We start from the raw sequence: 27,193 nt of genomic DNA, 5'->3' as shown, positions 1-27,193 counted from the left end.
TTGGCCTCAGGAACACGTTACACATCGTTGGCGTTTACCGCAGTTGTCGCAGCCACCACTGTCGGGCTGGAAATGCAACGAGCAAACGAGTTGCGCCAAGCGGGCACACTGGACGGACACGAAAAGCTCCAACATTGTTGGTTGGTGGTTTCTTTTGCCCCCGCGGTTGGGCAAAAAGGGTTCTGGGGATCTGGCAGGGGCACGTTGCAATGGTCGATGGTACAACGTGATGCACGAATAAGGCACCCCCTGGCCCTCCATAAACCCCCACGTCCCAGTTCACTACCTGTTCTGCAAAAGCGTGTCCTCCCCATCGTCCTCGACACTGCAGCATTTGGTGCAGCAGCAGCAGCAGCAGCGACCGAGGACACCGAGGTGTGTGCGCAGTTGCGAAGCCGAAGGTTTAGGAGGTGAAACCTCGCGTGTGTTCTTTTCGGACAAGCACACTCGCTCGCACGCTCTCACCTTCTCTTTTTGTTAAATGTAAAGCGAACGAAGCGATTTCGATGCTACTTATCATGTCAAGAAGAATGGAACGAGTGCACGGCATTGCCATTGGTTCTCGCTCTCTCTCCTTCCCCCTTTCAGTGGCTTCAGTCAGGAGCTGGGCTGCAATGCAGAAGGTGATTCGAGCATTGATTCCCGGTTGCCAACACGGTGCCGCCGCCTTTGGTTGGCTTCTGATGCGAATGTTTATTTATATTATTTACGGACCATGGGGAGAAAGGGGGGACACAAGCTGAATTTGAAGTTTTAGTTTTAGTGTTTTGTCTTTTTCCTTTATTGAACTAGTTCAATCGGAACGGCGGTGGGGGATGCGCATTATATTGCATTGATAATGTCTGTTATGCAGCTAGCGAGTGTGATGTTCCTTCACGTTCTAGTTTTAAACAGTTTTCCAGCTCTATAAATCTATAAAAAGGTTCTATACTTATCTAGAGGAACAATCATAATATAAAGTCTAGAACATCATCATTCTAAAGTGCACTTCATGGACCTCAATTCCCTCAGATCAACGCCCCAAGCTAAACATAACCGGGCATATCTCTCTCGACGGAGCTAATGCTTCACGCGAGCAGTTAAAATGAAGATCCGCGTCTAGACACGACCATTGCGCTGTCGCCCCGCTCCGATTGGCATAAATCGTTGAATAGGAATCGAAACCTGTCTGCGGTAATAATTCATGAGCGTGTAGTGACGGCGGACGCACCACCACCACCACCACCACCACCACCACCACCACCACCATCGAAGCACCGAACTGGGTCAATGCATTGGAAGCAACGACCACCTTAAGCAGACCACCGGGCGGACAGACAGACGGACTTTTTGGCTGATTTTCACCTGCACCAATGATCGGTCGGTGGTAACCCCCACTAGCCAGCCAGCCACCCAACCAACCAGCCAACTCTTCCCTCCACTATCGATCACCTTCAGCCCCTCCCAGAAAAAAAGAAAAAGCAATTAGTAACGGTTCGCGGTGCGGATCGTTTTGTTTAGCTAACCACGAAAAGGCCTGTACCAAGGCCACCACCTCCCGCTCGTGGGCCACTACCCTCGATTCGCCCATGGCCGGGGAAATTCCTTTTTGGCTCTGTGCCCCCTCGCCCTCGCCCTCGACGCAATGAAGCGCGGGGCTAATTCAGGCGCTTGAAACGAATACTGGCGCCCTGCCCTTAAACGCCAGTGCCGGTCTACAATTCAATGACCGATTGCTGTGTACGGCCCCTTTTTTCTCTAGACCAGGCCGGCGAGGATTAGCGACACAAAACTGACCTCTCGCCTTCGGTCACTCGGTTAATGTTGCGCGAAATGCCGCGCACATCCGAATTTGGGGAGCTGACTGAGCGAAGGAGAGAGCATAAATCACTCGTTAGCCGGCCCGGGGTGTATCCTGGCGCAGGAGGAGGTGTACTTCGGTCGCTTTTATGCAAATTCTGCGCGTTTGTTCCGTTGCTGTTGGCTCTGTGACTATAATTTTCAATGCGAGACAATTAACAAGGCTTGGGTGGAATGTTTTCAAGGATTAATGGACGAGGTTCATCTCTCGATCTCGAACTAATCACATCCGTGTCGTCTTTTCACTTGGTAACTCGGTGCTTTTTGAACAGTTAACGGATAATTTGAATCCTCCTAATCCCGATCGACGTCTAGTGGTGTCACGTGAAGAAGAATTGAAGTGGGATTCCCCTCTCCCTGTGCTTCAACATATTTCTGGCGCACTTTCTACCTGTTCTTTCGCCATTGGACGAAAATGGCGGATATTATTACTTGCTTGCTTGGCGAGCAGACGAGACTTCAGCAGACGCTGCTCTCTTCCCTTCATCCCCCCGGCTGACTGACCACATCCTTCCTCCCGCAACGAGACCACGACGGGAGAGACAAATCTATTTTTATGGTGTGCTTGCTCCTGGGACTATTTTCACGGCCCAACCAAACACCACAGGTACGTCCGTCGCGCGGTGGCACGAAGTAGGTGTCGCAATTGTCATGAGCGATTTCAGAACGTTCACGTTTTCAACTTTCCTTATTATTCGGCGTGTGGCAACGTCGAGGGCGTTGGGCGCCGTTAAAACAATAATTATCGCAATTATCAAGAACATGCCCGGAATGCTGGTCATGCTTCACCGGGGCTATGCCAACAGCGGTACGGATGATTTTCTTTTAATAATCTTCCACTCTCTCTCTCTCTCGATTATGCCGCGCCGGGAGTTCATATTTTGATCGCGTCTCCTCACGCGCGCGTCCTTCCTTCTCTCTTAACGGTCCCCACAGAAACCAGCCACTGATTGGTTGGTACATGGTGTGGTCAGCGCTTCGGCGCAGACTGCAGTTAATGTTTATAAGGGGGTGGGTGGTGGTAGTGCTCGTGCGCCCCCACCCACTGCTCAAACCATAATATCCCAAGCACAGTGTATTTATGCTCGTAATCTTGATTTAGCGTGCGCCGAGCGCCGCGCACATTATCGTAATAATATTCTTTGTTTGAAGGAAAATGCGTTTACCGTTGGCGAGAGCACCAAGTGACCGCACCAAGCCATGGCCAGGTGGTTTATTGGTGTGTCCGTATCTTTGCGTGTGAATAAACATTTGACGAAAGAAGTCGGAATTCAAATGAAGACATCACGAGAAGCACATGCACATACGTGCAGTGAAAACAAGGGGATTAATTTAATCATTAAACGCCGTCGTCGTCGTCGTCGTCGTCGTTTGTTGTTTGTGGCCCCGGGAGAAGCTCAAAAGTAGCTTCATATCTTTACACTGTCGAGGAGTTTTGGACCCGTTTTTGTTTTGCTAATGTACCTGCCGCCAACTCACAAATCTCCATTAGGGATCCATTTGCTAGAAGCTAAAGATCGTATATTTGCAGCCCTGCGCAACCGGCTCGCGAAACCATCTAACGGTGGTTCCATGTTCCTTTAATGAAAAGCCAGGAAAATGCAATAATTTTTACAATTTTATCACCTCACTAGCAGAGAGCACACGCTGGTGTTGGTAGTAGCAGCAATTCGGGGAAAGGCGCTTCGAAAAGTGGCCAAAAGTAAGGACAAGCCTCCCATCACGCCCTCCCCCGCCCCGGCCAGCTCCAATAAACAAAACGGGAGCAGAAGTATAATTTAGTGTCACCGGGGCCCGGGGTCAGATAATCAGGATAATAAATTAATCCCAATCTTGGCGCTGTCTTCAGACCATGACCCGCCACTCGATCTGGATGACGACCGGACGACCGGATGAGCGGATCAAGGTCTAGGGAACTGCAGCAACGGTGGAAAATTCGGAACGAATCATCACCATCACCCACCACCACTAGCAGCAACCATCATAATAATCATCATCATCATCATCATCCTCAGGCGCCATCTGGTCACCAAAAACGTGTTGGGAAGCAAAGTACAGCGTGCGTGTGTTGGTGTGCCGGTAGGTAGGCAAAGAGGGGAGTGTGATCTCCTGTTAGAAACGATCGTTATCGTGCGCACGGTGGGCCCTACCTTCGAACAGGTCCATTGCGTGTTTCAGTTGGCTGACGGCGGTCGGATCAGTGTGCGCATCGAAGGAGGACTTACCTGTAGGAATGAGAGGAGAGAAAGAAAGAAAAAGAAGGCAAGGAATTAGTATTGGCGAGTAGAAAAAAGAGCAGCAGCAGCAGCAGCAGCATAAGCGCGGTAAGAATCCCGGTGGCGGTGCTTACGCAATACCGCGCCAACAGCGTGCGTTCTATTTTTTTATTTATAAAAATAGCAGGTGAGTGAAAAGCGAAGCGAACCCCAAGGGAGGGGGAGGGGGGAGGAAAACAACAACCAAGAAGCACTCTCCCGGTGAACCGACACACGAGGAATGCGCTAGGCGGTTCCCTGGAAGTTGAGGAGCGCGCGAAGGTAGCAAACAGGAAGATGAAGGCCATCAAGACGGGCTGGCTGGCTGGCTGGCTGGGCAGGTGAGCCAAACAGCAAACGAACAGAAACAACAACAACAACAAAAACCTAGGACGAAGCTGAATGATGCCGAAAGTAGTTGGCTCGAACGACCCCTCTCATTCGACAATCGCAAACGATGCGGTGAGGAGAAGAAACGAACGGAACACATCTGTTCTGGGGGTCTGTTTCCCACTAGCTGGCTGCTGTTGTTGTGTTGGAATGTGTTTTTTTTTTGCTTCGCTCGCTCGCTCGTTCGAATAGCCGCTGCTTCTGTGGGCACAAAAGGCAATGAACGGTGACGCTGGTCACTAGAACGACCGGTGAAGCGGTGCAAAATGGTGCGGGGCGGCCGCCGATAAGTTTCGCAATATTGAAGAGCACCACAAGTGAGAAAGCGAAGCTCGATCCGCTGCTCGGTGCGCTCTGTGGTGCATTCTCGTGAAACGCAAACAAATCGCTGGTACACAACTTCAAAGTATTCGCCCGTTGCACGTTGCGTTGTGGAACAAAAGCGTGACGCGGTTACTTTTCCCAACAGCACCCCCACCCGAACCGTCGTCTCCATCCCTCGCCCTCTTGTTCGAGTACACTCTTTGACGATTTCAAACGGTTCATGTTCTGAAGTTACATATGGTAAATGCTTCGGTTAGCGGGTGTTTTTCCTTGTTTTAAAGGGGCACAACACTGCGATCGAGAAGCTTCTCAATCTCACGGGGCGTGCGTTACTACTTCCCGCATCCCCAACGAGCTATGGTAACGCGAATCGGAATGTGAGAATCTGTTGAAATGGAAGTCAATCCATCGAGCTCTCTGTGCTTAACGACGGAGCGCTACCGACAGCGGTGTCTCAGGTGTCACGCGTGGCGCAAAATGGCGTAAAATCTGTTCCTCGCAGACTTTGTTAGCTCGCATCAACGAGACCTGCGACAGATTGCCCCGGGCAACGACGGTATCTTCGTCATAGGCTGTGGAATTTGGTTTTCTTTTCTTCCCTTTTTTCGAGGGGGTTTTTGGAGACCAAAAAGGGAATGACTACCTCCCTCGACGGGAGGATGGATTTGAGTCCTCAGAGACCAAAAGTATCCCCAGAGTGTACCTTGTAGATTGAAAACGTACGTACACAGCTGCACGTGCCGTATGGTTTGGTGGGAAACATCCAACACCTCCGTAGGTATCATCTTTGCATATTTTATCTTCTCCCAGGCACCACTGGCAACATCTGATACACACCCACCCGAGGTACGATGAACGCGACACAATGGCGCAGAAGAGTAGTAGGTGTAAAATGTGTATGGTTTGGGCGTGTAAATGAGACTGAAAGATTGCTCTGCTGGATTGATGCTGCGTTTGATAGACAATCCCGAAGAGTTGTGCTTGCCGGTTAGGTTGCTCAAGGGAATTTCGGTTTCATCTTTCGCGCAAGGATTCAACACTTTGGGGAGCACTCTTCCTTTGTGGCACTGGCCTAGTAGGCTCAAGGGAGCAGTAATGAAGCGAAGGTTCCGTGGTTCGTGAATCTATTTGCAGTTTTCGATTGGGCAAATTGCATGCATAATTGAAATTCAAAATGTCCCTTGGTCGGTTTTGGTTTAACATTTTAACTCCCAGTATGCTCAATAACGAAATATTGCCACAAAGGAATAGCCGTCCGTATATGCGGCAAAAATGGATTTGTTTTTTGCGATTTAGGGTGTCGCTGTCGTCCAATGCCATATCATCAAAAAACAGCCTGAAACCGATTCGTGTCACCGTCTATTGATCAAACGCAAGTCTCGCTCTTTCTCTCTTTCTCTGTCTCCCACTCTCTCCCTCCCGCGAGGCTATTCACTTTCCCGGTGGATGGGTGAAAGCAAAAGTCACGCGCATAAAACAATATTATGTTCAAAGAAAGAGAGAGAGCAGAAAAAACAACCATAGCAGAGACGTCGATCGATCTTCATAACATGTTCTCTTTTTATGCCACAAAAAAAATCGTCACCCTAATTGACACTTGTTGCAGATTGGCGACTGGTATGACCTTCACGGTATCGAGCGCACGCACGCACGCACCCACACACACGGAGAGCGAGAATTGAAATTCGATACGGCCAACGGGCGGCTGCTGGAGACAGAATCGGTTGCCTTTGTACGAGGGGCCGAGTGCCCTCATCAATTGATATCAATCAGATATTTTTATGAGTCTCACGATCAATTTCGCGGATGAGGCACTCATATACGCTCATGCTCATGCGAGCAGTATCGATGGCAACATTGTCACAAGGGAAATATCTGCGACGCTATCCGCATTAAATTGATATTGATTGGTATGTGGGGGCCCCATGGGCTCTGGGGCATGCAACACAGTCATAAATGTACACGACAGAGGTGGTAAATCGGGCAGAATTGGGGTTTCGCGAAATATCCACCATGCGTCTCCATCGATGGCGGATGAAAAGCGCACTCGGTTTAGTCGGTTCAATTTGGGCTACAGAGGTCTTGTTGGATTTTTAAAATAGTACTGTAAATACTTGGTTAGGTTATTGAATACAGATGTTCAGTGTGCCTTTTTTGCTTCTAAATAAACCTTAAAAAGTGAAACACCATGCGTCTCCACCTTTTGCTCCATCGCACCAAATGTTACTCAATTAACTGAGAAAAGGCCAACCGCGAGGCAAAATGAAATAATAAAACAATGTGTATTCTCTTTTATGCGCTTTTGAGGTGTGCACAAACAAGTATTGCGAAAACTATTCCTCCACGCGCACTGGAGCATAGCCTTACGATGCGATGAGCAAAACAAACCAATTTCAAACCGTTGCTCTTCTCTACCAAAGAACACAACAAATCTTCACTAAAATTATAAGAAATTGAAAGGATTCAGTAGCAACGAAAGAGAGCACAAAACGAGGGTACACAGCAAACGTTCACATAACCACAACCCCCCCCCGGAGCGTTAGCGACGACAGCGAATCGCTCCGCCGCTCTCCGACAGTACCGCATACAACAGACATCAACACAGAACGGCGCAAACGAAACAAAAACTAGGCCACAAACGGTTCGATTTCCTGCGCCGGCACGCTAAGCGCTCGGACATAGACAGGAGCAGGGGAAGAATAGCGTTTGTTATTGGAAACAGGAAAGCGGTGGAGGCGTACCAAGCAACGACCCAACTTGTCGCCATTTCCACTGCTTCTCGGAGGAGATGGAGATGGAGGCACGAGTAGTTTCGCTTTTCGTTCCACATTCGCCCCCCGGGGGGGAGCGGAGGCTTCGCTGTTAAGGGCGCATGTGCTCCGCACCGAGTATTTAATGTAGCGGATAAGCCTTATGCTGCCTACCAGCTGCGACCACAAGTAGCATAACAGTAGTAGCAGAAGAAGAAGCAGGCTGGTGCTGGAAGCGATGAATTGAACTGTTGTGATGCTTTGAGATTTACGCATAACACATTTATCTCTCTGCGACATTCACGTACGGTGTTGTGTGTCCTTCCGTTCGTTGGAATCGTGGACGGCAATTTCTTTCAAAGAAAAAAGATTGCTCCGCTCAACGAAAAGCGGGGCGGCATGCAGTGAGCAGATCGAACGCAGATGGTCGGTAAAGTACACCGCAATGTGTTATGTAATGCTAGCAACTGTCCACAGGACGCTGCATAACATCTTAATCCCATTGAAGAAGGTCCGCTGCTGCTGCTGCTGCTGCGTGTCGTCGTGCCTTCGTTTGGCGCTTTGAGTTTACTTCGAGTACTAAACTCGACTCGGCAAAAAGGCTAGTTATCCAAAGAGCGCGCTCTGTCTATGTGTATGTAACACTCCTATAGAAGAAGGTGCCCATCGGCGCTTTACTTTACTGCCATTCCCACAGCCATCCGGTACCCACGTGCGATACAAGCGCCACGTCAAGTGTCATTAATTATGCTAAAAGGATTGTGTCCGTTGGTTCTCCGGTCGAACGAAAGAATGCACGCCGTCTAAGCTACGAGCATCCCACCAAATCTTAGCCATTAGAGAGCTTGGCGCTTAAGCAAAGGAGGAGCTGCATTTTACATTAGTGATAGTGTGTGTGCGTGTATTGGCAGGAGCTGCAATCCATTTGCATCGCTCCACTGAAGCTGACCTAGAAGGTAAATTGCTTGTAAAAATGTGGAAGAAATTTGCATCAAAAACTGCACCGGGCGATTATTGTGAGCTAGAGAGCGCATTACATACAGGGCATTACAATTGCGCACACACAGCAAAAGGAGTCGATGGTGGTGGTGGCGGCGCTTCCGCATCAAAACGATAATGAGAATTTAATGACCCAACAATATGGCTCAAAACCAGAGCACAGTCGTTGGCAACTCCATCGAAAACTAGCACACACATAAAAACCTGGGACATTTCAAAAGGTTTGCCGCAACTCGACCGAATACCGCGCCCTGTTGGAGCCATTTTAAATTGAGGACAATTCAACAATTTGCAGATAATTACCCCAAAATCAATTCATAGTTTGTGCAGTAAAATCTAATGCCGGCCACAGCACACGATTCTGATGATTACGACATGACGACGTTCCTGTAACATATTTTTGAGTGATAAAAATTATGACCTGCATGGTCTATGATGATGAATGGAAGGCTAGGCAACACCACTAAACAACGATAGAAGGAAACAGATGCGTTCACAACGATTCAAGCGTTTTTGTGTCAGTGTTATTTGCTTTGTTTCTTTTGTTAGTTGTTCTGTCTTTCGAAATATGGTGCAGCAAAGCAGCAGAGAGGCAACCAGTAGTAGCAACAGCAGCAGCAGCAGCAATAGGAGTAGCAGTAACAGCAGCAACAGTGGGGGAGCAGCAGAGGCAAATCAATCCAAACTCCAGTCAGCAAACAGATGAATGTGTGGTGATGTACAATCGTGAGCATCATCTCGATGTGTATTCCATGATGAAGAGGTGTGAATGTGCGGATGATGCAATTGAATTGGCTCCCTCCAGACGTTTCCTAGTCTTGCTCAGCTTCTCTGGCCACTGGGATCACTTCATCCTACCGCAGGACACTTCCCCACCCAAAAATGGATAGTATTTCTGAGGTGAACAGTTTACTCTGTCTTCTTCTGTCTTCTTCTTGTCTTGCATATGCTGCACACTGACGGATGCAGATTGGTGGTGATATTGATGACACATTTACATGCAGATGCGTTGTATGCGGTGAGTGGTTGGTTCGAGGAACTGATGCTGTTGATGGTGGTGGTGTCGGTATGTTGATGATTTAATTTTTGACATTGCAGTCAGTAATCAGCGAAGCGCGAGAGTGTGTATCTGTGTCTGATTCGCTGCCACAGTGCTACACCTTGGTGTACACTACCTGCTTGGCCACTTCACTGTCAGCATACTGAGAAAGGATGTTTGTGCGAAAGGGAGAGAGCGAGTAAGCAGAAAATGGATTTCCGCGGATGCTTTTGATTTCATTTTCATTTTCCCTTTCTTTTTGACACCTCTCTCTCTCTCCTGTTTGACAGCTCCTCTGTACATATAAAAAGCATTGTCGTCTGTTTTTCCTTCTTGTTTCTGCTTTTTTCGCTTTTTTATTCTTCTTTTTTTTCTCTATTTAAGCTTTCGATTCGTCAGCTCTCGATGATGATGGCATTTAGAGGCAGACAGTGACAGGGTGTTTGTGTGTATTGGCGCGATAGAGAAATAGAGAGAGAGAGAGAGAGCAAGAGCGAGGAGGTAAATAGATAGAAGATAGCGCACGTGTGGGCTGCTGATTGACACAGTTTTTTTTTTATTTTGCTGTTGGGTGGGTGGTTTTGGAAGAGTGAAAACTCACCGAAACCGGATTTCTGCTGTGTGGCCGCCGCCGCCTGCAGTCGCTGCATTTGCTGCATATGAAGATGCTGATGATGCTGTTGTTGTGGTCGTTGTTGAGAAAAGGAAACAGATTGTTGTAGCTGCTGCTGCTGCTGCTGCTGGTGAGTGGATTGTGCAAAGCTGTCAGACTGCTGCTGATGCTGCTGTTCGAATCGGACTTTATGCTGCACGTGCGCGCTCGTCGATACCATCACAGCATGTTGCAATGGCCGATGGTGCGGAGTAGCAACGCCGGAAGTGATTTCACCGTTCGGTGGTCGATTCAGTTGCGTCAGACGAGCCATCAAGCTGTCAGCGCCATTGCTGAGCAGACTGCTGCTAGTGCTGCTGCCGGAGCTCGTCGAGCTGCTGCCGTTGAGCTGTGAGTGCTGCTGGTGGTGGTGGTGGTGATGTGGTTGATTATGATGTACCACATGCAGCTGTGGATCGCTCTGCTGTTCTTGATGCAGTAGATGATGCTGATGATGCTGATGATGATGATGATGATGGGTACCACCATTGTTACTGGCATCATCGCAACCACTAACGCCGATGCCATTGTTCCGTCGGTCCTCGTCGGCCAATGCTGAGCTGAGATCGTCGAAAGTAAAGTAACTGTTGTCGTGGTGCTGGTGCTCCTGCTCCTGCTGCTGTTGCTGGGTCGTAGTTGCGGCCATTTCAACTGGTGAAGCGTTTCCTGCCGGATCGTGCTGCTGACCGGTGCTACTACTGTTGCTACTACTGTTGCTGCTGTTGCTGCTGCTGCTGCTGCTCAGCATTTGTGACCGCGATCGGCTTGCACCGTTTTTTTTGGGCGCACTTTGTCGGTGCTGTGGTGCGGAAAATTGAACAATAAACCACTAACCACCCTGTCGCACACGCTAGGTGTTTGGGTACGCAGCTGGTATGATTTGCGCGGTGTGCGATTATTTTCCACGAACGGAATTAACGGTTGGCTATCGGTCGGTGGTGTGTGTGGCAATGATTAGGGTTTTTTCTTCTGAACTTTCTCGCTTTCCTTCTTCAACTCGTGCTCGAACCTTTTTCCAACACGCCAGAGCCCGTGCTTGCTCGCTTTCGCTTTTGCGGATCAATCGGACGGCCTTGCCTGGCTTGGCGATCTCCTTCTCCAGCGGAGTGTGAGGGTATTGGAACTCGGAGGAACATAGAACAGTTCCCGCCTTCACGTCACTCGAACCGACTCATGTTGCGCAAGGTATCGGAAGGGCTGTGTAGAAGGGGTAATAAATGGAGCGCATTATCCACTACCACAACCCCCTCTCTTCTGTGCGTTCTCGGCATGGCCACGCGCTTTGTGTCCCCCGTCAACAAAATGCCACAAGGAGCAAAACAGAGAGGATTGAATGTTTTTTGCGGGGGGGGGAGGGAAGCTGTTAAATATGCGTCCGTAAGCGGTGGATGGTTGGTGGATGGTGGATTCGCTTGTAGCAGCTGATCGCGCGCAGGCGGAAATTTTTGCAGCTTATATGTTAATGATTTGTGATTTGGTTTGGTGTGTGTCCTCGTGTGTGACTGTACAGGAGTTTGATGCGAGTATGATGCCAGTGAGAGAGAGAGAGAGAGATTTAACTCGCTTAAACTTAACGAAATGACACGAAGAGCGCTCTGGGGATCGTTGGTCGATCGAGCATGCAAATCACTCTGCTATCCTATGCTTTCTCTCTCTCTCTCTCACTCGCGAAGCATAATAATGATAGACACACACACACTAGGAATATGCTATAAATTAAAAAGAAAAAAGTGATGTTCGATCCCCAAAGAACCAAAAAAAAAGACCCAAAATTGCGATTCAGCTGGCATAAACCCACCCCCCCGAAGGCCGAAAGCGAAACAAAGCGCCCATAAAATGCCGAACATAAATCTTGCGAGAAAAGGGATTATGTTTCGTGGCAGTGGATTGAAAGGCAAAACTTTATTGTCCCCTTGCGGTCTTGGCGCTAGGGTGAAGCGGGAAGAGAGTGAGATTGCGGTGGGACAGAGACATCGATTCCAATCATTTCCCCCAACGGTCGATGATTTATGGATTGTGGGCACGTGATTAGCTACAAGATTCATTGGGGGGAGTACGGGTGCACCGGGTGAAAACCACTTTTTCGAACTTCAATAAAATGTGAACCCAGAGTTAGGGAACACGAGAGCGCATGTGAGCTTTACATAGTCTCCACTTGTTTCAACATAAGCGCGTGATGTCATCCGAAAGCATATCTGTTTTTGATGCAACGTTGTGCAACAAGAGCAAGCTTCGACAAACGGCCACATTAAGAGAGGCTTCTCTTCTCGGACGGCCGCAAGAGAAGAAGCTCAAGGTGAACCACGGTGGCGTACGACCTGGTGTCAATCCCTCCCTGCATTCGACGCATTTGCATTCCGATTATTAAACGAACGATCGAGCCCCATCGATATCTGCCAACACAGTTGACCGGGCGTCGAGCGAGCGACATCAAACCCGTTTCCCACCGTGGGGCTTCGAGTTGCTTATCGCCGTTAGAGAACGAAGAGACATCGCCAAAGTGGAGCACACTGGATGGCACGCGTAGAAGCGAGGAGGATGTTTCTCGCTTCCCGCGCGATTCCGAAACATTCCGAAATCCTGCCCCAAAACCACCAACCATTCCACTGGTCGTTGGGAGGGAAGCAGAGAGCATAGAATGCAAATTTGGTTTTCATCTTCATTAGCCGATTCGGTTGTGTTAACGGCGAGTGTGGAGGAGCATCTTCTTTCCTTCTTCTTCTTTCCTTTCCTTCAGTTCTGTCGACAAGTTTTATCTGCCAAATTTTATTATCTTCCCGGGGGATCGCTGCTCATAGTGTGTGAGTTTGCGTGGAGAGAGCGAAGCAAAGAGAGTGAAGAGGATAGAAATCAGGCAAGAGTAAACCTTCTAAACGTGATCAACGCGTTATGCAGCTATGCTTCCCCTTTCGCCAGCGCTGCTGACAAAGCGAACAAGCAAGTGGTGGGAGGAAACGATTATACATTTTATTGCAGAAACAACGAAACAAGTCTCGCTGGTGGATTACGGCCATTGACACAATAGGGGAGAGGGTGAGGAGTGGGGTGGGTTGAGTTCTTGTTGCGGTCAAGGGAGGATGGATATGTTGTGTGTTACGTGGTTTGCTTGCTTCACTGATGTTTCAAAGTTTTTTTGTTTGTTTATTGTGTTTTGAAAACAAAAATGAAAAAGTCTCGAACGAAACATAATTCCAGGCCCTCTATTATGTTATTATGTTGCGCCGTACTGGACGAGTGGACTCGAAAAGATTCATTTTATGTAGCGCAGCACGGAGAACACGCACACCCAAATGCGACGACGACGACGACGACATCAACCACACTAATCATCATCGTGTCCTATTCCCGAAAAAAAAAAACATTTTGTCGATAACGCGCGCTGGTAAGAGGACGGCCCAAAAAAAAAACTCTCGGCGATAACGTCGCGTTTTATGCTCAAGAGGACCATACAGCGATCGATTCATCCAACACGGTGGTGGTGGTAGTTTGGTTTCCCCGAGACCCATTTAAAGGCCCGATTATGGTTTTAATCGCTTTCTGCTGTCGCCGGGACCCCGGGGTTCGGTTCCTCCTCTGGCAAACATTCATATTTGTTCGATTTCCCCCCCGATTGTATCATATTTGTCTCCACGATACTAACTAACTTCATCAGGAGTGCCAACCCCGCTAAACCATTAAAGCTTCGAGCGAGCGATCATTCTACCCCTCACCACCTCTTACAGCAACAAAAGCGCGCGATTCGATCGTTTATTCGACGAAAATAAAGAGTGAAAGAGCAGCAGAAAAAGGGAACAGAGCGAGGAATAACAGAAAGAAGAAGAAAAGAAACTAATTCACAGCATAAAACCCGAAGACGCGTTGCTTGGCTTGCGCTACGCTGCGGTGGGTGGAAGGTGGTGGCCAGAAGATGTTTGAATATTTAAATATTCAAATGTAAAGAACCGGCCCACTGCCGCTGCTGCTGCTGTTGCGGCTGCAGAGAAGTGCGTTTGCATTTCGGCACATCTGCTCCGTGGATCGAATCGAATCGTCGCGACGCACACATATACACGCACGTCCAGCGGATAGCGCGGGCGCGAGACCAAGCTTATGCTAACCAACGCCAGCCAAAGTGGCCAAAGTGAAGTGAAGATGCGTCGCCGTCGTCGTGGTCGTGGTGGTCTTGGTGTGGCGTATGATGATGAACGCGGACCGGTTGGTGCTACGATCGTGTGACCGATCGACGAAAGTGGAGACAACGAGAAAGGGGGTGTCATGGTCCCCCCCCCCCCCCCCCCCCCCGGAGAGGGATAGAAGCGGGGGCAACCGATTAGAGCGAAAGTGGTGGTGGTGGATCGCGATGGAGGATCGCTCTGTGGCCGATTGTCACACACCACGATTTAACCATATGTGGCTGACCAAAGAATTGGGAACAGGCACACAAACACAATTTGGTTGAAGTTGGAGTTGGAGAAGAACTGGTTCGGCTGTTTGTCAGCGAAATGCGCGACAGAGGGAAGTTTATGGATTTTTTCATAAGGCGCTCCAGCTAAAACAACCAAATCGAACAACGAGAGGGACCCTCGGCTAGCCATTTTTTTTAATTTGGATTCCCCGTTATAAACGCATTAGTGGAAGTGGAAGAGTTTTTTGGATTTTTCCAAATTTCTAATTCTCTGCCAAAGAGGAGCGCTCTTTAGCAGAATCCGAGCTTACTAGCCAAAAAGAAATCTAAAAAGAAAGAGCTAAACGCTCCGAATTTCTAAAAGAATAAAAAAAAAACGAGAAGCAGGAGGGAGCGCAAACGCTGCTGGAAACCACTTGTTCCCTTCCGAGCCATATCCAACGGAAACACGGTTCAAAGCGGGCGACAGAAGAAGCTAAGCACATGGGTGCGCCACGGCATTATGCTGATGCTTCTTCCCCCCGATCGGTTTGCTGTTAAATTTGTGCCTCGAAAGCAGAATCTCCCTAAAACGCGATGCGAGCGCCGCTCACAGGAAGTGAGCTCCGTATTTCACGCTTCATACAACCACAAAACACCCGTTTCGTGGTCGTGTGTTGATGCTTGGGTATGATTTCACAAATTATCATCATTACTGGAGGCAGGCAGGTTAGTGCTTTTAAAGAGAGTTGACGGTGTTGGTCACAACATTTGAAAGAATCGATGCATCCCTAAAGAACTCCAGAGAATGACGACTCCCGGGAAAGACAGCGACATGCTGTTGATCAGTTTCATCAATCGGCACACATGTGCCGCTGTGCAAACAACAACCGAAACGCGCCACCGAACGTACGAAAGAAGCCACGCAGCAAGTGTACTTTATGATGGTGCCATACACACCACACGCACAGATGTTGTTCTCTACACTGCGGGCACTACACACCATCATTGCTTCCGCCGCCACCACCTCACTCTCTCACCCTCTCTGTCTCTCTCTTTCTCAGCTTATCATCTCGCGACCCACAATGACAACATTAGGGGAGCAACAAATGCCGCCACCGTGCGCTGGGGAGGCGCACGCGGAGTATGAATGACGGAGCTGCTACTGCTGCTGATATGTGGCCACACCAAGGCCAGACCAGGGTCTGTAGACGAGAAGCGCGCGCGCTGCGGCCGCGCGTCGTGGCACTTTTTGTTTTGTTCGAAATTCCAACTCCGCTTCTGTCGGAGTTGTTTGTCACCAAAACGCCATGATGATACTAGAGTAGCGATGAGCGGCAGGATTAATAGAGCTGGTACGAAATGTGTTCAATCGATAGTGTATGTAACGATGATGTGATTTGGATGAGAATAGCAGGTTGCGCGGGACTCACTTTGCAGAAAATATGCCAGAAGCTGCGAATCCATTCTTTCTCTCTCTTTTGCGTTAATGCGACAGGAAAATGGCGGAATTATGACGTTTCATTCACTGTACAACGGTAGACTGTAAGCTGCTGTTGCTGCTCTCCACTCACAACACGATCACAAACGTTCAAACGAAACTAAAAAGCAAAGCTCTAAAGGATATCACTACGCTCGGGGGGAGTGGAATGCCAAGTGAATGTTCGCATTGCACTTTTCCACACTTGAGATCGCTTCCAGGAACGACAGTATAGACTTGCTTGCCCGCTAACGTACACGAAGTCTCCAGCAAAGTGAAGGAAATCGCTCGAGCACGCCGGAGGCTAAACGGAGATTCAAACAGAAGCAGCAGCGAGCAGCGTTAGTACTGAGGCGAGGCAACTAACCCAGTGCGTAACGCTACGATCGTAACGCACTTTGGTTACTACAAACGACACAAAACTCACGGATACACACGAAGCAACACACTTGTATACACTAAACAAATAAACAATCCATAAAGTGTCACCCACAGAGTGAGCACAACGGGAAGAGTAACAATGACCAAAGCAGGGAGAGTGAGAAAGCGATCGTGCGCGCTCTCGAGTGAGCTACTTAGTAGACACAACACCACCAACAACAAGCCACTTTGACACTTGTTGACGTTGGCAGTCCCAGAACGGCGCGACGATGGCACGATGTCGTCCAGGGGACACAAGCTAGCACCAAAAAGCTCTCCCCAGAAGTAGAATCCCGAAACGTGGTGCGCACTCCGCGCATCAATGTGCGTGCGTCCTAGTGGACGTTCTAATAGTAATCGGAAGATGGCGTTTCGTTGTCTACTAACCACCGCCAAGTGTCAACAACAACCACGCCACGTTTGACAGGATAAAGAAGTAAAATAGAACACACTACAAACGCACAAACCAACACACGTACGCGCGCACGAGCAACTCAAAAAGGATCAATGATGGAGGATGCGAAGCGGGGCCAAAGCGCGGACACGGACGACGGTCGTGGCGGCGCTGTTCGGCGAAACGCTCTTTTTGTCTATTTCTATTCACGACCGATATTGGACTGAAACTGACAATCGGGGGACCCTCGCTGTGGACGCCCTCTCTCATCATCAGCGGCAGCAGCACCACCAACAGCAGCAGCAGCATCGTCGTCGTCGTCATCGTCGTCGGTGTGGTGTATGCGGTGGTGGTGTTCGGTTGCCGGTCCAGTCCGGCCTCGGGCTCGCTTCGTGTGCGCGCCGCACTCTAGTGGCGCAAACCTCCCCCTTTTGGCGTTCTCGCTCTCGCTTCCTCCCGAGGGGTGGACCGGGCACACTATCCGCCATCTCTATATACCCGATCGCAAACACACAGAACGCCGACATTGGAGTTGGAACGAAAGAGAGAGAGAGAAAGATGGAGACCAAGAGTAGAGCGAGAAGCAGCAGGAGGCTTCCCAAAGGCCCACAGCACTGGACCGTTTCTCGTGGTCGGTGGTTCGGGTTTTTACCAACCCGTTATCGTCGGCAAGCCCGCGTCACCACCAAGTGTCACACAGACACAGGCGCGCGCGCTTTATCACTCCAGGAAGGAAATCAGGAGCAGGACCTGTGTGCCGCGCGGCGGAAGGGATTAAGCAGGGGCTAGATGATTAACCAAAGCGCGGTCTAAAGAGCTGTACAGCAACCAGCAGCGAAGAACCGATCGATTACCAATCCACCACACACCATTCGTTGATAAGGGTTGGTGATAAGAGGGAAACAGAAGAGCAGCAGGATGGCGGCGAACCCCGACACCGATGACAAACCGAATTCGAGCTCGAGTGTCGGGCTCGAAACGATCGAGCAGCAGAAGCATCATCGATCGTCTCTCCCCATTGCCTATCACAGGAGGAGAGAGGTTATCAAATATGCGTACGTGGCGTGTGTGCGTGCGTGCGTGCGTGCGTGCGTATGTGTGTTTGTCATTGGCCCCGAAGAAGAAACCCCTTGATTGAGCTGGTGGTAAAGGGGGATGAACGCTGGAGGAACAAACTAACGCGCTGTGGTATCAGTCGTCACGTCACAACGCGGACCAAACTCTGGGTTCTTCTTCTCGAAGCAGAACAACTTCTAGCGACACTTGGCTTGTGTGCGATGATGTGGTGCGGTCGTCTTTATAGAGCGAATTGTTTACACAATCATCAGCATCATCGCAGCGAGGAAGGCGTGACGACTCTGAGCGTGTGAGAAGTGGGCGGCGAGGGCGAGAGGAGGAACAGATGTGGAGCTGCGATGGCTAAAACTCTGGAGCACACACTAATGAACTCCTCCTTCGTGTGCGCACGCTCGATCGATCGATCGTGCCATTGGCAATTTACGGGGTAACTAATTGGCCAACGTATTGGCGTTTAGACGTTTAAGCATTCACCCCGCACCAGCCAATCTCTCTCTCCGTCCCAAAGCCAAAACGCTATCCGTCGTGTATCCGCCACGAGCGCGCGCCCGCCCACACTCGCTTGAGTCTTCTTCACGCACGATCACACTCACTCGAAGCGTTTGACACGTCGCGTGGCCAACGTACTTGTGCGGTGACGGTCCATGGTTTCTTCCAATCGAAGGATCGGCTCTCCACATCGACAAAAAATCGCTTTCAATAGTTTCGCTCATTGTTGCACAAATTAAAATATATGCTCCACGTGCATGTGCTTACGTTTATGCTGATTAGGGTGTCAACATTATTTATGAGTCGCAAGAGAGAGAGCGAGAGCAAGAGCGTCCCTGGGTTTTTTTGAACATTTTTGGCGTTAAATGCATTGACTGTGCACTGGGCCCAGTTGCAACTCCCATTCTTCCATCGCTTATATGGTCACTAGAATCACGAACAGTGACTACGACGATGTGGCAACAGTGCAGCAAGCACACAGACACATACGGCGATGGACGCAATTTCGATTCACTTCCGAAGGTGAACAACAGCAGCGTTGTGTGGCTGCCTTACATGCAACCTCCTTCTAGGTGTTCCTCGTCCGATTTGCGCATAGTTCTGGGGGCTAGGTGACCCTCACCATGCCAGACCATCACATAACAATCGCTCACCGCTGCAGCAGTAGCAATCCAGCGCACCACGAGACCGCCTTGGATGACATTCCATTGAGCAATCGGAGGAACTGGTTGCACTCGAGAGACATGCAGCAGAAACCAAGTGGCAGAAGGCAGTGGCAGTTGACTGAACGGACAAGCGAACGTGTATGTTCTTCTCGTCTCGTCGGCAATCCGCAACACTCCCTCCATAAGCGATTGTGTTTAGCGAGAGCAGCAGCAGCAGCAGCAGCAGACGAATGATCTCGGATGATCCGCGGCTGGGTTTTCATCTTGCCTCGCATCTAAGCGCCATTCTCTGCGCACCAACCGAGAACCGTCAGTGCGCGCAAAGGTTGATTGATCGAAAGAATGGCCAAGACAGGGTTGAGTTGAGTTGCAAAACTTGGATCTTGTGTGGTGCAGCAGTGCAGAAGACATCGAACGAAACGAAAGCGGAAGTTGGCCAAGCCAAGGTATCACACCACCGACAGGGAAACAATGCGCCATGCGAGTTGGGAGGCGAAACCCGTCCTGCCTAATCGTCAAAGAATGGTAGCGCTTCGGGGGCTGTTTATGAGTCCGCCACCGTGAGACCAATCGTGGAAGCGCTTTTGCAATCGCATTTCGTACGACCCATACTCCAGAAAGCATAAACATAAACGACGGGTAGATTAATTTATCAAGCGTAACACGCAACGCCGATAAGAATACCGGGGGTCCATTCAATTGCCGAACACTTTTTGCCAGCATTTATGGCTTTTTATACGCCCGCCCCTGTATGTGTCTATCAAGCATAAATGGCAGAAGGAGGAGAAGGAGGAGGAGGAGGTTTGTGCAAAACCACTCCCCAACCAATCGGACTAGCATTTCGTTGCTTATCAGCCGCCTGTCGCGCGTACATCGCGTTGAATATAGGAAAGTTCGCCCGTTATGAAGTACGCCAATTCGGTGGCCACTCGCTCCTTTGGCACACTGCAGGGCTGGGCCATGGGCTCCATTCAACATTTAACACAGCGAGCGTAACATTTCAACAACAAACAAGCGAGGCTCACATACAGAACACGCACGACGTTGTTATCAGCTAGTGGGTCACCGCTTTCACACGGCTGCTCCGAGACAGAACGTACATAACATGTTACTTATCAGGGGGTTGTGTTTGGGTGGTGGGACAGAGACGACGTGTCATAGGGCAAAACAGAATAATGGCGACGAGAGAGAGAGTCCACTTTCATCAAAATAGAATTTTACAATCATGCACAATCAAAACGGATTTAAATGAACCTCGCAAAGCTTAATCATCATCTCCACGGCAGATGGCAAGTAGTTATCAAATTACGAATTCTCTTCGCACTAAGCGGACAACCTACATAAGTATAAGCCTAATGTTTACATTAGATCAAAAGATAGCAACAAACATTCAATAACGGTGAAACATTGTTAATAATTGGTGTGCCAATATTTACATTCAATTGATGCAAACAAACTTTGAATATGTAGTAATGTGAATAACCCCGCGATAATATTTAAAGAATAATAATAGCAGTTCTGTAACAAAAAAAAAGAATAGAAATAAAACCAAAAACCTACTAAGATACTGTGAACAGCCCTACACCTTGACCACACGGAAATGAAGACAGCTGGAGGTATCGCACCTCGCGTGAAAAGCGTTGTGTAGATGAACTGCAGATAGCAGGCAAACAATTTAAAAAAACACACAAAAGGGTGCCACGTTTGCAGCATCGAACAGTCATCCTACTCCGTAGCAGCGAGACAGAAGCCCCGGTCGCCTTTCAACACATTACATCACATCAAAGAATCCCGCAATCGCGCACTGCGGGCGTTACATCAATGGAAGAACACCAGTATCTCCTCTCTCTGTCTCTCTCACTCCTCGGTCTCTCTAGAATGCAACTTCCCGAGAATCGAAGGTGGAAGGTGGGGATGGCGACAGTCGCAACAGCAAAGGGGGGGGGGGGGGGGGGGGGTGAGGAGTTTGGGTCAACGGCAATCGGTGTCCTATCTAGGGCACCACAATGACAGCGATGACCTCGTCGAGCACACCGCGGATAAGGGCGGCCTAGCTGTTGGGTTAGGGGAGCGGTTGTTTTCCATTCGATTTCCTTTCGATCGTATCCAATGCTCGCTCGCTCGGTCGCGTTGCTGCTGCTGCTCCAGTTCCGATTTAACAAGTCGCCAACTCGTGAGTGCCGGAAATCGGAGCACCCACACCACGTGAGAGTGTGGTGGTGGGCGCTGTACCGTGATTTGCCGCAAAACAGCTGATGAACGCGAGCCGTGCGGACCGTGGACGTTTCGAGCCATCATCTCATGCAACACTTTTGCCGCAGTTGGATGGGAGAGAGAGACAGAGGGAGTGAGAGAGAGAGAAGTGAGAGCGAAAAAGAGAGTGCAGCGCGCACGAGGTGAAATCAGGACATCCTCTTTTGAAGTCCTTGCCGTTGCTCGGGTGCTAGGTCACAGCACTAATACACTCTCGCCGAAAGGAGTTCTCTCTCACTCTTTTGCTACAGCGAAACAGAACCGCCACGTGCGCCAAATGCCACTCAGCTCCACCGAAGGAGGGAGACGCCACTCACAACCCAGTGGATTTATTAGCAGAGCACCCGGGAGCAGAAATGGACGAGTGACCACGAAAAGAATGCGGGATAATGCGCCTCCATGAGTGCCCACCAGGATTAAAACTACCCCCGGGGAACCATTTCGAGAGCTAGCGCGCGCCCAGAGGACACGCTGGCATATTTTTGTGTTTTGCCATCGGGTTTGCCTAGCTCCACACCGTCCGAGAGTGTCACTGCATTCTCTTCACACATACACACGCGCACACACAAACGCAGCACCGGCAGTGCCGCTGCTCACAGCCCAGGGCTCGTTTGATCCGCGCTTTGCTGCGATACTCATTCGCGGGGTGGCACAGAGGGGGGACAAGGACGAGGGTGCGCTATATTGACAGCAGCTGCTGTGCCAGACCAAGCTTTCTGCGTATGCTAGTGTCTGTGTGTCTGTGTAAGAGGCTTTTGGGGGGCACAATTTGGGAAGCGTTTAATCGGTATCTCCTCTTCCCCGCCTTCGATCCGAGCATAAATTGAGGCTTTCTGGATTTTTCCTTCGATTAGCGCCAACGCAACGCGATGAGCGAAGATTGAGCGCTGTGTGTCGCTCAGAAGAGTAGAGAAAAATTGGGAAACAATAAAATCAATCGAAAATCAACGAATAAGGACTAGCGGTACGATCGGAATGGTCCACAGAAAGGCTTCAAATCGTGATCCCTTGTTGGTCTTTACTTCTTGAAACGCGGGCCCCCCTTTCGAATAAATGCGACAACAAATCGAGGGATGCAGAGAGAGAGCAATCATAAAATGGAAAGCGAAAACCGAAAGAAATTTCCTCGAACAACGTGTATGTATTTATGTGTGAGTGCGTGTGTCTGTTCGTGTGTTTATGTCTGCTTACGTTGGCTACCACCGCCGTTGACTAGGAAGGACTCCAGTGTGTCGGCCGCTGGTGATGATGAGGCGGCTGCTGATGGGGCTGAAGAAGCGCAGCCAGGTGTATGGGGATGCCTGTTCCGCCGTGTACACCCCGTTGGAGGGGAGTCGGTTAGATCGATTTTGGTTCTGGAAGGTACCGACGACGACAAACGGTTGTTTCGTGTTCCCGGAACACAATGAACGCAAGTACACACCACCAGCACACCGAAACAGACACGAAAGGCAAGGTATTTGCTTATACCGATGGCGATCGCTACTATGAGAGATAAGATCGCGTGATCGTGACTGTTTCTACACTATTATCACAATGATTGCATTATGTACGGGTTTAAAGTTGGTGGTGGCACTCTCCGAAACTGTGTGATGTTGCCCTGTGAAGAAAGAAGAGCGCACAGACACCGTTGTCGCTAGGTTGTTGTTACAGCGTCATCAGCATTGTCGACATTCGACATTCGAGGGATCGATTCGCTGTCACTTGAGCGCGAGCTATCTCTTTCTTACGTCACACTAGCGCACCATCGTGCTGGGTTTTTGGCTCACAAACACGAACACATGGACGCACAAAAAAAAAAATACTCGGTCGTCCTTGGAGTTCGATCGATCAGGATTTCGTGAGTTTTGTGGAGCGGGTATGCGCGCGCGCTTGTGTGTGTGTGGGTGTGGGTGTGTGTGCAGGCTAATGGAGGCGCACGAGTACACACGGCCAACCAAAGGCACAACCGACCGACCGTGTCACCGTGGAATGTTGCGGCAGTGCACGCCACTACACTCCACTGCGGCGGTAGAGTTCCAGGCCCGAAAACTTTGACTTTTCCAGTGAAGTTACAACTCTGCCGGACCGGAAGTGCCCCTGTCCTTGTGTTGCGGCAAACCAGAGATCTTGGGATATCGCCACCAACGCTAACCACAGCGCAGAACACCAGCAGTATGCGGCTCAGGTGACAACCTAATGTGAGCCCCTAATGTTTTGATGTTCTCCGGCCCTCAGTCAGGTCGGTCAGTTGGTTGGGTCGGTTATGTGTGGTTCCTACCATCGAGAATGCGGCCCCCGAATCCCTTGCCACCACGAGAGTGGATCAATCGCACACAAACACAGACACGAGAGACCGAAGAGGATTGTGGAAGTCACCGAGGAGAGTGCGACACGAAAAGTGCGACAAAAAGAGCAAAACGGAACAAGGTCCGGAACGGGTTTCGGTTTTTGGGGAGAGAGAGAGAGAGAAAAAGGAGAGTGAATGTGAGAGAAAGAGAGAGAGGGATGGGAATGCCAAGAAGAGGCCGAATAGGCTGGGGGGTAGGTCAATAACGTAACGCCTTCTGTTGTGTCTGGGTGGTTATGTCGCTGTCACCATTCAGCGAAAACGGTCTACTGCGGCAGGCAGATGAGCCAAAGCACTCCCAGCGACGGACACGCGCACACACATTTACACACGCAGAGAAACACATTGTCATCCCCACACGAATTACCACCAATCGATCACAGTTACGCTCGTTCTGGAACTAACGCCTCTTTTGTTTTGACCATTGACACACCACTTACTGATCAGCCGGAATCCGGAACACACCAAGAGCGAGAGGAAGAGAGAGCGATAAGGGATGAAACTATGGGGTGGATGGAACGTAGGGGAAGATTCTTTGGGGTTGATCCCGGGGATGGCTCGCTGGCTAGCTGGCTGGCTGGCTGACGGTTGGTTCTGTCTGTCACTCGGAACACCGAAACCGGAATGCGAGACGCGGATTGCGCGGACACGAATTGACGAGGGGATGATGATGGCGAAGAAGAAGGGAGCAAGGAGAGTGAGAGAGAGACCCCGTGTGTGGTGAGTGATGCGCGCCCGGCCGCCTACATGGGACACACTAGAAGTGCGTGTGGAATGGTGACGACAATGGTAGTGACGACGACGACGACGACGCGAACGACACGATCAAGTGAATGTGAGTGAGGCAGGTTTGCTGCTACTGGCCCTGGCCTGCCTGGTGCGCGCGGTACGCAATAGAAGAGAATCCCGAAACCCCCCCCCCCCCCCCCCCTCTGGTGCTGGTGTGTTGTGTCCACTCCGCGCTCAAACTCTCAAAAACTGGTGCCTGCTGGTGACGACGACGACCACACACACCATTCTTTCGAGCGACCGAACCGAACGAGCGTGGATTTGAGTGCCACAGCCACCCCCGGGATTGTCCAACGGCGATCGTCATCGCGTCACGCTTCGCGGCCTTGGTAACTCACACCACCCCCCTTCAAAGCGTCGTCGTTGTCCCCGGAAAGTGACATTTCTTCTGTCCTGACACACTGGCCGAAGGTGTTGGGGGTTGTTCTCCGAAGTTGGCGTCGTGAGTGACCGGGTTGTTCCCGGGCGCGCTCGATTCGGCAGCAGCAGGGCTGCGGGTTTGCAAAGGCGTTGCGCAACCGTCAACTTGACGCAGTATGGCGCCTCCATCTCCTCTCTTTCACCCTCATCCCCCGTTGGGTCGAACAAGAGCCGGCAGTGGTTCTATATGCTGCTCTCTCTCTCTCTCTCTCTCTCTCTCTCTCTCTCTCTCTCTCTCTCAATTGTGACTTCTGATGTACTCCGCGCTCTCGCTCTCCCTGTCGCTCTCTATTGTGCGAGTCACCTTCGGAAGCTTTTCCACCACCCCCACGTCGCTACTACCCCCCTGGCGGTCGGTCGATGGTATCAGCTGGAGCCCAGCGAGTGGTCCGGCGAATCGAATGCGGCTGTGCAGCAGTGCGCGAGGATAGTAGCTCAAGGTTGGCTGACGATTTCTACCGCACCGTTCCACTCTCTCTCTCTCTCTCTCTCTCTTTATATCTCACTCTCCGACTCTCTCTCTCTCAATGGCACTCCCTATTGCTTTACGGAGTCGATTGTTGTTTGTTGGCTTCTCCTGACCAGCAACGATTGTTGATGTTCGTGCTCTCGCGAGTGCCCCCGGGAGTGAAATCTCTTTGGTTTTGGTTTTGTGGGGTCCACGTGGTTTGACAGCTGGACTGGAGAGCGAGAGACCGAGCGACCGACCGACCGAGCGAGAGATCAGGGGGCGCATCACACAACAGTCACAAAAAAGCGCACAAATACAAACACAAACACACTCGCTCCGTCCGTTCTGCTCTTTCCCGGGAGTTTGCGGAGGGCATTTAGGGTTGCGTATGCGGTGGATCGCGCTCGAATACACACCTTGGCACTGGCTGGCTGGCTGGCTGGCTGGTCGGTGGCTTAGCGCAAACGACGTGCAGATCTTAAGACCGAGAGCTGACTCTTTTTATGTAATGGTATGCGATCCCAAAAAAAAAACGGGGGAACCTGCTGGTGTGCCCAGGGGTCTTTGGAGGGCACCTTAGTGACGTTATGTGGAACCTGCCAATGAGAAACGCTACCAATGACGTTTGTCATGCGCTCTCTCTTTCTCTCACAGCCACACACGCAGTGCCTTGTGCTGTAAGGGTTCTCGCTCGCTATCCACCCAGGTAGAGATCCAACCCACTCGGGGGACTATGTGGGTCATTAGTAGTAAACCTCGTTCTCGCTTCTCGCTGATCAAGTAATGGCCCGGTAACACTAAATTTAAACGCACACATACACCGCCATCAGTCGATTGATGACGCGCTCGCACCTGACGGACCAGAGGTTCGATGTGAGATGAAAACCAATAGACCCTTGAATGGGTCGCCAGACCGTGCGCACTCTGTTCTGCTTCCTTGCCCTCTCTGTGGGCAGCAAAGGTATGCGGCGGCGTGGCGTTAGAGTGCTGCGCTACATGTTACTACTACTACTTTGAAGCAACAAATCGGGGCACCTTCGATTTGAAGGGTATAACTAGGTCACCCCAGCATAAGCGACATAAACGGGCGACGGGCCGATGCGATGCGGTACGCTGCAAACTGCGTATGTGTGTCTTGCATATGTTACCGCGCTGCAGCAGCAGTGGTGAGGAGGTTATGATGCCCGGTGCGCGCTCCCAACAATCGTACACGTTTCGAGAGACCGCACCATAAATACTCTGCTACTGCTGCTACTGCTACTGCCTGGCGCAAATTGTTGCCGCATCATTTGCGTCGATTTGCGCGCTCATAATCGATGGCGATTCGCAGAACATAAAACCGACGCTCAAGGCAACCGCCGCCAGAACGATGAATCATGGTCACATCATTTATGAGAGTGAGCAAGCGAGGGACGCAAGAAATCCCAGGAGTATCGTCTGTAGTTTCCAGAGTTTTGTATTTGAGTAAATAAATCATGTTACCATCAGCTGCAAAAGACCGTTGAAGACACAGAAAGCGTGCTATTCGAGGCAGAGGGACTTTTTCGTCCAAAAAATTCTGAGGAAACAATTTCAAAATTCTTGAGGATCTTAGTCACGCAGGTTGCTTGTAGCTTCATCACTGTAGCGATAGACATCTGCTTCGTAAACTGCTAACGTTCCACGTAGATTAATCCTAGTAAAACGAAAACTCCTTTTTAGGCCCTGGCCAACTACTTTAAAGACCCACAAATCACACTATTACGTATTAGCAGCGAACCGCGGAACAGGAAGCGGCGGTAAACATAAATGAATTTACAAACGGAAACATAAATA

General features: G+C 50.2%; 1 protein-coding gene across 12 annotated transcripts in view; it reads right to left on the bottom strand.

Annotated features, from left to right (window-relative positions):
* LOC126572641 (RNA-binding protein Pasilla) overlaps positions 1-27,193 on the bottom strand; it is an 88,475-nt gene that overhangs the window by 32,973 nt on the left and 28,309 nt on the right. For 6 of the 12 annotated variants that reach the window (XM_050232120.1, XM_050232116.1, XM_050232121.1 and 3 more), the window contains exon 4: positions 3,990-4,064. The exons of 1 other annotated variant lie outside the window; for it this stretch is intronic. In XM_050232120.1, the coding sequence (XP_050088077.1) occupies positions 3,990-4,064 (75 nt within the window). Of the gene's footprint in view, positions 1-3,989; positions 4,065-10,197; positions 11,428-27,193 lie in introns of those variants that run through there. 5 more of the 12 variants (XM_050232111.1, XM_050232112.1, XM_050232113.1 and 2 more) reach the window with 2 other exon arrangements.

Source organism: Anopheles aquasalis, chromosome 2, assembly GCF_943734665.1.
Source record: "Anopheles aquasalis chromosome 2, idAnoAquaMG_Q_19, whole genome shotgun sequence".
NCBI lineage: Eukaryota > Metazoa > Arthropoda > Insecta > Diptera > Culicidae > Anopheles > Anopheles aquasalis.
This window is presented reverse-complemented; position numbering and strand designations above follow the sequence as displayed.